General features: G+C 38.9%; 1 protein-coding gene across 2 annotated transcripts; it reads left to right on the top strand.

Annotated features, from left to right (window-relative positions):
• The first annotated feature begins 347 nt into the window (after positions 1-347).
• pdcd10a (programmed cell death 10a) lies at positions 348-8475 on the top strand. Of its 2 annotated transcripts, none has more exons than XM_044032128.1 (8): positions 348-642; positions 3074-3267; positions 4528-4581; positions 4755-4872; positions 5568-5694; positions 7029-7107; positions 7196-7278; positions 8025-8475. In XM_044032128.1, exons 2-8 carry the CDS (start codon positions 3178-3180, stop codon positions 8104-8106), a joined length of 633 nt encoding a protein of 210 aa, XP_043888063.1. In that variant the 5' UTR covers positions 348-642; positions 3074-3177; the 3' UTR covers positions 8107-8475. The 2 variants fall into 2 exon arrangements, with proteins under 2 accessions (XP_043888063.1, XP_043888064.1); XM_044032129.1 differs by lacking the exon at positions 348-642 and adding an exon at positions 2783-2975.
• The last annotated feature ends 586 nt before the right edge of the window (positions 8476-9061 follow it).

Here is a 9061-nt window from a genome sequence, read left to right as displayed (position 1 = left end):
GTGCTTAGAAAATACAACAATCAATTTATCTATCTATCTATCTATCTATCTATCTATCTATCTATCTATCTATCTATCTATCTATCTATCTGTTATTTTTACTTGATATTTTTCATTTTAACCCTATTATACAAAGGTTACAACTTTAGCCATTTTAATGTCATGCTTTCAAAAAGTGTAGTACAGCTAAAACGTGAGTACTCGGCTCTATCAAAGTGTCGCGAGGGTTAAAAACACCACTTGCACCTGTGTGGGACTTGAAGTCCAACCAGGTGGCCACAATAGTGCTATTGAATTGATGACACGTACCGAAAGAACTACAAGCAACGTCTCCGCTCACATTGCTGACCCACCCGGTTCTCAGCTGCATTTAATCGGACGGAAAACTTCCTGAATGACACACTAAACACGTCAGGAGGCTGTTGTTTATCGCAGCAAACAGTGGAACCGGTTGTCGGTTGTTGTTGTTACCGCTGTGTCAGAAGGCACGTACGTAGCTTCACAGCGACACCGCTCTCGGCTGCGATATTTGGGACGAAGTTGATCACCTGCTCTGATGAGCAGCTAATCTCACATTAGCACGCTGCTGCTCCGCGATACCAACAGGACCGCACCGCTTCTCTGACAGCTGTTTCACCGCAGGTAAAACAAAAATTAAAGGCTTCTTTCAGCGACACCATAGTGAATTTTACACAGTCTTGCTATGCGATAAACTTACAGGGAGGAACATGAGGTACAGTACAGTTACTGTGACAACAAAGGCTAGTGTATAAAAACAAGTTTACTCCTGTTGTGAAGTTCGAGCCAGTAAGCCAGAGACAGTAGGAATCATAACAACAGCAGTTGTATTATTATTGTTGATATAATTATGCATTTGAATACACTTAACATATAACATAACCCTGTGTTTTTGCCTATTATGCTTGTTTTACTACATTTTCTGTGACATTTAATATATTCAGTTAATAGGCAAACTAGACCTTTCCAAGAGACACATGTTTGACAAATTATTTACAGTACGTAACAAAAATTAAGTACATAAATATAATGTGAAACACATCTGTGAGTCTCAACCCAGAGTATGTGATGTTTCAACCATCTCAAACACTTCTTTTTTTTTTTTCAAAGAGTAGTTATCGATCACATTAATGTGAGCACTTATGTATTTCAAAACTGTCTCTCAAAAAGTAGGGGCAAATGGAGTAAATGCATAGCTTATCTATCCTGTTATATATCCACTAACACACTCTCACTCAGGTTTGTGTAGATATTCTTATTAGGACACAGCAAAACTTCTGTGAAAGCCTAATCCCTAACCATAGCCAGGTAATGCCTTACCTGAACCACAATTCATGTGAAAAAGAAAATCTGTTTTTAACAAAATGAGTACATGGACTCACACACATGCACATATGCTGGTGGGAATGAAATTTTCATCACTTCCGGCCTTAGCTACTACAGTGGAGTCCTGTCTCATTTACCCAGCAAGGATCTCGATTGGATCCATTTTGTCCAGGAGAGCTCAGCAGTTGGTGATCTCACCCAAACCACACCCTGTCAGCAGCACATCATTCCCACACGCATTCTTCTCCACTGGCTTCCAAGAAAGTTTTACCTTTCCACTTTGCAGTCTCTACTCGCATTTGTCAATTAGTGGTTGACACAATGCTACTTGAATTAATCTCCGAGTGCACTCATTGCACTGTTATTATAAGGGCGGAATGATCTGGGGAAGATCTCTAATTGCAGTTTGTCTAACCAGTATTGCAATTTCAGTTTGATTTACAACATCATTTAACATCGTTTAAGTCAGTTTCAGATCAGTATTCATTGCCTAATAGTTTTAAAACACAATGGCACTAAATGGCAGACTCCATGGAAGAGGAAGATAATGAAAACACACCATTTCAAATTTTTATGTGATCATCATCATTTTAAATCATATATCCAATTTATGTTGCTTGATCCCCTCAAATTCTACACTTCTTTTAACAACTTTATATTCTAATACAAGGTAGAGAACCTAAATAATATAAATAGTTTTCTTTTTTAATTTGGAGAGAACATATAGCAAATAAATGTGCAATTTGCTAATTGCATTGGTTAAAATTGCAATTAAATTTTCCGCCTTAGTAAGAATGTGTGATTGTCGTCGCCCACTTACAGTTGTTAAATACACTGATCAATCATTTTCTTATAATTATCTCATCATCAAGAAATGCTTCTGCACTGGGTGCTATTATAACCCTCATGTTTGTGCTGTAAAGAGTATCAAAGGGCAAACTGACTCGTCTAGTAAAAACAGATTGGCCCTCCGCTAGTTTGCAGGCAGGGGGTTTTGGCCTGAAGTTGTAGTCGGATCAGCTGGCGATGACACACTGTAGCCCTGAACAGAGTTGTGGTTTGTTAGTGAGTCTCCCTGCCCTGTTTTAAATCATCTGTTGAGTAATGAATGCACAGGATAATGATGTCATTTTGGCAACGTGTCACACAGTAAATAGTGGCCGTGGAAGAACTGGTCCTGGAGATGTCAGACATATGTGTTTGTGTATGTGAATTAAGTGAAAGAGACACAGCACAGGCCATTGACAGACAACTTATTTACCACCAGGATTCACTCCTTCCTTATGACAAGGCTGGTGCGGGGGGGGGGGTGAATTCATCGAATGTTTAAGCCAAGTTTCTATATTTATCATGGTGACACTTTTATTGCAGCAGTAATACTGGAGAGGGTGTTTCTTGTCAGGTATGACTCATTGCATTTTTGTCACCATTTCATCCAGTGGAACAGTAAAGTACACACTTTGCACTGTGGCTCTCCTGTGATGATGGCTGTAAAGGAAAAAAAAAAGGCTTTCTGGGAATTAGTACACGTAGGATTTTACAGCTGGTGCAGTGTTTGGAACATCATAAAACGCATATTTTACTTACTTTCTGTTAACTCATCATTAAATGTCTACAATTTATGTGAACAAGTATGACTTCTTTTAATGCTCTTGGCTTGTCATTTTCGTCAACCACGATCTATTTCTCCCTGCTTGTTCACCTGTCTCTCTGCCTTCTCCTCCTTCAGGTTCTTGTCCGCTCCTGTTCTGTCAGCTGCTGTGAGTGATTGAATGCGGTGAGACTGGCATCCGTGAACGGGCACGCACTTGAAGGGCCATTGATTGGTCGAGGATGACCATGAACGACATGAAGAATGAAGCTGAAACCGCCAAACTATTCTCCATGGCTCTCTACTCTGTGATGTATCCTGTTTTTAACCAGGTGAGGACTACAGGGTTTCAGCTAAGGTAAAAAGGGTAAAAGTTGAATAAACAAGGCAATTAAAAACAAAATGTACATGGGACATGTGGTGTAGCAGCTTGTGGAAAAGTGCTAAATTAAAAATGCTGGCAGAGGTTTGCAGTGAGAATGGTTTTGTGCTAAGCTCCAAGGTTAATGTGCAAGAATATAATAATAGAATTATGATAAAACAGTGACATTAAAATAAAGAAGTGGATAAGGACACATTATGAAACTAATCCAAACATGCAGAGTATATATTGTTTTATACTGTGTCACTATACATGATGCAGCGCTATGAAATACAATATTCTGTTTGTCAATCTTTTATTGACAGTGTATGTGTGTTTAATATCTGTATCTTAATCCATTAACTTGTTGTTAAAGAAAAGGTTTCAGTGCAAAAAAGACCAACCCAAACCCCATCCAAACATGGCTGACTATTAAGAGTCGAAAGGTGTTGTTAAATCAAAAAAAGCCACGACAAGAGAGAAACTCGAGGGGAAAATGTACAGTATATGTCATCACACACGCGAAAGCAGAACAATGGGCCTCATTTATCAAACAAATTACACTGCAGTTTGAACTGAAACAATTTAAACTGACATCTACACTCTTTATGTTCTAATCAATGGCCACACATGCACACACACACACACACAGAGAAAGAGAGATACTTAAAAGAGCAGAGCTATTTTGTATTGTGCCACATAAAACAGAATTATTGTGTTTGAATGACAAAATAAATCAGGACTATACATTTGTCAAATGAATGTCTTTTATGGGGCCACACAGTGGGTTTGTGGCTTACAGTAGAAAGACCTGGGTTCAAGACGTGTTCTGACCAAAGGCCTATCTGTGTGGAGTTTGCAGGAGAAGATGAATGGATGGAACTTTCTCTCCCTTCTTTTCTTGTCTTTAATAAAAAAAAATCATTAAAATTCCAACTGCAATTTTCACAAATGAAAGTTGAAACTTGATCCTTGATATTACAATATAAGCTCAGAGAAACTAATCCCATCACTTTTTTAGCAGGAGAATACAGATGCACTGACTCAGTCAGTACAATAACACAGTGTCCTTCTTTGACATTCCATGTTGTCTGGTTTGTATGTAGTTTCTGCAGAATTACATTTCAGGGACACTGATAAGAGCTAAGCTGTGTGTGTGTGTGTGTGTGTATGTGTTGTGGTTTGTGTAAATGGACTAACTCTTTGTGTGTCTTTGTATTGTAACTTGCAGCTGGAGCAAGTCAACTTATCAGCAGCGCAGACCTTGAGAGCAGCTTTTATCAAGGTTAGTTTCTTTTACCTTTAATGGACTCGACTGCCACGTGTCTCCTAGTAACTGTGCCTATGTCGTTAACATTAGAAATCATTTCAGCGAGATCAATTTTGTTCTTTTGTATGTTTGGTCACTTTCAGTTTCTCACATGATCATTGTTAACAGTATGTTTGTGTGTTTTTAAGGCAGAGAAGGAGAACCCTGGTCTGACCCAGAGCATTGTTATCAAAATACTAGAGAAGAAGAGGTTACGAATCAACTATAATGAGTCTTTGCTTCGCATGGCTGGAGACGGTGTAGAAGGTAGGCTGTGGAGTAGGAGTGTTTGAGTAATGATATGAAAAAAAACATTAACTATGCACATCCACATACACATGTTTCCTGCAGTAACGCCAGAGGTAGAAGCTCATATTTTGTTCTAAACTGGATTATTTCCATCTTAACTGTCCTGCTGTTCATTTTGTCATATTGCACGGACTCTTTTATCCACTGGGGGTAGCTGTTTCTCCACAAATCCACTCCTCGCCCTGTTCTCCAATGTCCCTTCCTTTCTGTCTGTAATTGAATTCCTTGTGCTGTGTACAGTGATTGATGGTAGTAATGAATTCAGACCACTACACAGACACACACACACACACACACACACACACAGACAGACACACACTTTGAATGAATTTTAAATCTACCTCCTGCATAGCACATTCCAAGTTCTACATTAACGCTGCCCAACAAACTAAACCCAACCCCACATTAAAGAATGCAAAGTTAACTTAACTTAAAGTAACCACAAGTCACATGCATCTTATCCCTAAACTTAACCAGAGCCTTTGAAATAAGGCCCTGTCTCAACAGAATCAGGTTTCCATGAGGACTACTGCGATGTAGACGTGTCACTGTTATGAGCTGCTCAGTTTTGGTGCCTCCTGCAGCTATTTTAACGCACGTTGATGCGTCTGTCGCTGAGCTTTTGTATTTTCCTCTTCCTCTCTGTTTTTCAGAGTTCATGATTGACAGGCAAGAGCCAGAGTTCCAGGAGCTGAATGAGAGGGCCCGCACTCTGAAACACATCCTCAGCACCATACCAGATGAGATCAGTGACAGAGTGAGCTTCCTTCAGACCATCAAGTAAGGCAGCTCGGTATGTGTGTGTGTGGGTGTATATACATGTCTGTAGTTGACTGTGAGGACACATTTTAATTCAAACCTATCTTTGTTTGGCTTGGTTTTTTGAGGGTTAACACTTGGTTCTTGTATTAGGGCTTGAATTGGTTTTAGGTTATGGGTGGATTAGGCATTTATTTGTCCCCACACATTTATTTGCCCCCACATTTATTTGTCCCCACTAAGAATGCTGTACAAAATGTGTGTTTGTGTTTGTGTAAAACACACAAAAAAAGATTTAATAATTGCAGTGCTTTATTTAAAAATTATAATAATTGATTAGGATTATATTTGTGTCTCTGATGAGGACCCGAACAGAAACAAAAACTCTATTGACTATGGAGTCAAAGAAAAGACAACAAGTCAATGCAAATCTGTTTTATGATGCTTAAAGGATCAAAGGTGAGCGAGCACATGATGAAAATCTTTCAGCAGACTGAGGTCAGTCTGAGGTGTCACAAACACTTAAACACACTCCTCACACTTAGGTTGCTAAGTGAAGCAAACGTCTACATTTCTACTGCATTGGTCGTTAGAGGGTGAATAGAAACATCTTAGTGGTTGTTTGCACATGTGTGTTCACATTAAACATGAGTAAAGTATCATTTAACTTTCCATTTAAATTGTAGTTGTGCCTCTGTATTTCAAGGAGGGATTTAAAAAAATAATGTAATGCCTGCAGTATGGTTTTTAAATTTGCAACAAGATGGAGTGAAATCAAATCAGGTTAGAAATCTGGAGCAAGAGGTTTTATTTGCAACCTTGGAACTTTATGGATGACGAAGTAATCTCAACTCAAAGGTCCACGCTCGAGCTTTCAGCTAGGTCTCAGTTTTCATCAGTCTTTGGAGCAAAGTTTAGAAACCAAATCGTTGAAACATTCAGCACAAACATGCGGATCTCAGTGTTACACATTTTCTTTGTATGTTATGTTGTGGAATAGTGATGACAAAGCTTTGTGCATGCGATTTATTTTTTAAAGCTGAGAACTGCACTGCAGACAGAGAAAGCCAGAGATGTTTCATTTCCTCGGCTCACTTTGACATTACTTTGATCGAATTCAATACTCTTTATAAGTATCCGCTTAAGTTACTCACCCAGTGGACAGCCTAGAAATAAAATCAATTGAAAGGGAATGCTGAAAAAGTTATGGAATGGCAAGAAGGGGAGAAAAACAGAGGAGGAGGAGGAAGATCAAGGAACTGTAGTTTCAGGGTTATCACTTCCTCAAAAAACAGACACATTTTGATACACTGTGTGTTTTTTATGTACTACTATTAAGTGTGTGTCATCCACAGAGATATCGCCAGTGCCATAAAGGAGCTGTTGGACACAGTTAATAGTGTCTTCAAGAAATACCAGTATCAGAACAGACGGGTAAGAAGCTGCATGGAGGAGTGTAAACAAGTGCAAACACACAAATGAAATGAGCTGAGCTCAAAGGATGTCTGTATTTATTGTTAAGGTTCTGGAGCAGCAGAAGAAAGAGTTTGTGAAATACTCCAAGAGCTTCAGCGACACTCTCAAAACATTCTTCAAAGACGGAAAGTATGACACTGCCTCTAGTTTATTCACTGTTTTGCAATTTTTTTGCTTTATTTGTTTCTGTCTCCTCACACACGCATTCTTCTTAAGACATTAACTTCCATTCTTTCGGACAGCTTCAACAAAGTGTTATCCCTAACTTTAAACATACAGTAACCAGTTAATACCCTAACCCAGAAGTCCCAAACTTGTGGTTATGGCCCTCCAATTAATGTCATGTGTTCTACCACTTACTATTAAGTTGTTGTTTTTTTTAATCATAAAAACCTTCTATATTGGTCTATGTCAACACAGACACTTTTATTTTGAAATTCTGCAAAAACACTTTCACTTTTTCCTAAAATATGAAATGTTTTCACTTGGCCCGCCCCCTACTGGCCAGACGACTTAACCAGTTCCTCAGAATGACATTCTGCCTTTATTAGGACCAGGTTTTGGTCCCTATGAGGACTAGCTGGTCCTGACAAGTGCCATGTTTATGGCAGAAGATAATATACACACACCCATAGACAAACTTACTGTCACTATCATTTACATGGCTGCCACAGACCCCGCTTCCATGCTGAATGTTCCTGTCGACCCATTTCCCATGGCTTTGTGCTCTGTGTGTTTTCTCTGAAGCCTGTCGTTCTCCAATTCCAACCAGATCAAAATGTTTCCTGGATCAGTGCTGGTATCTCTTGCCATGGTTTCATTGCTGTATGACTGACGCGTGCGTCCCTGTGTCTCTGTCACGGTTGTTTTTCCAGAGTGATAAACGTGTTTGACAGCGCCAACCACCTCATCCACCAAACCAACATGATACTGCAGGCCTTCAAGACTGTGGTGTAGCAACTCTGAGAGGATAGACCGACTCGTGTGGATGGACGGATGTTGTTGTTTGAGGAGAGGTGATGAAGACACTGTATGATTTTTGAGTGTATAATTTATTATTCCATGGCTTTGAGGGAAGATCAGGTAGATTTATGTTCAAAGCAAATCAGATTGACAGTAATTGACTGGGATTTTTTACTCTCTTTTATGTCCTCCTTTTATCAGATCTTAAGTCAATATTTCTTTGGGCCTTTCAATATTTACCGTCTCTGTTCTGGTCTTAAAAATGTGTGAAAATGTGAACATTTTCCATGTCCTTGAATGTTCTGCAACTGCAAATGTCTTAAAAGTTGCAATAAAAAGAAGTGACGTCAAGTTTCCAAAACACCCCCACATTTCCAGACGTTCACTTAGTTTCTCTTGTCATTTCTGTTTGTTAAAAACACACAGGGGTGTCTTCAACGTAACGGTTATATCCCTTTCAATATCAGCACGATTTTAATATAATCAGATCTCTTCAAGAATCAGGGTCTTTGTCTCCGTGCCCAGTGAGTTTTTAAGAGCTGCATGCAAGTGTACATTTCAGAATATGTGTATACTAACAGAGGCAAATCCAAATTGAAACACAGTGACAAAATCAGTGTTTATTTTATAGTCCCATAAGTTAAACTGTTGATAAACATACAGTGGATACCAAGTTGGTATCACAAATCTCACAAATCTCCATGTCAGCAGTAAAACTTTGACACTTTCCTCTAAGCAACCTTTATTATAATTATAAACTTCATTTTGCACCACTGTTTCACACAGGAAGGTGCAACTCTAGACACCTCAGCACTCACCAAGGAGTCAGTGACCTTAAAAATGTTTTTTTGAGAATGATTAAAGGTCACTTTGACAATGAGGGAAAGTATAAACAGAAAAAGTAAGCAGGTTTGACTTTGGGAAAAATGATACAGCACAAAAAACTATT

This window comes from Solea senegalensis, linkage group LG8 (genome assembly GCF_019176455.1).
Source record: "Solea senegalensis isolate Sse05_10M linkage group LG8, IFAPA_SoseM_1, whole genome shotgun sequence".
NCBI lineage: Eukaryota > Metazoa > Chordata > Actinopteri > Pleuronectiformes > Soleidae > Solea > Solea senegalensis.
Note: the sequence above shows the minus strand (reverse complement) of the source record. Positions and strands in the feature narration are given on the sequence as shown.

Excerpts from the sequence above, each read along its gene's own strand:
- pdcd10a (XM_044032128.1), top strand. The coding sequence starts at position 3,178 with ATGACCATGAACGACATGAAGAATGAAGCTGAAACCGCCAAACTATTC. Across the intron at positions 5,695-7,028 it reads AGCTTCCTTCAGACCATCAA|AGATATCGCCAGTGCCATAA; the intron begins GTAAGGCAGCTC and ends TGTCATCCACAG. Across the intron at positions 7,279-8,024 it reads ACATTCTTCAAAGACGGAAA|AGTGATAAACGTGTTTGACA; the intron begins GTATGACACTGC and ends TTGTTTTTCCAG.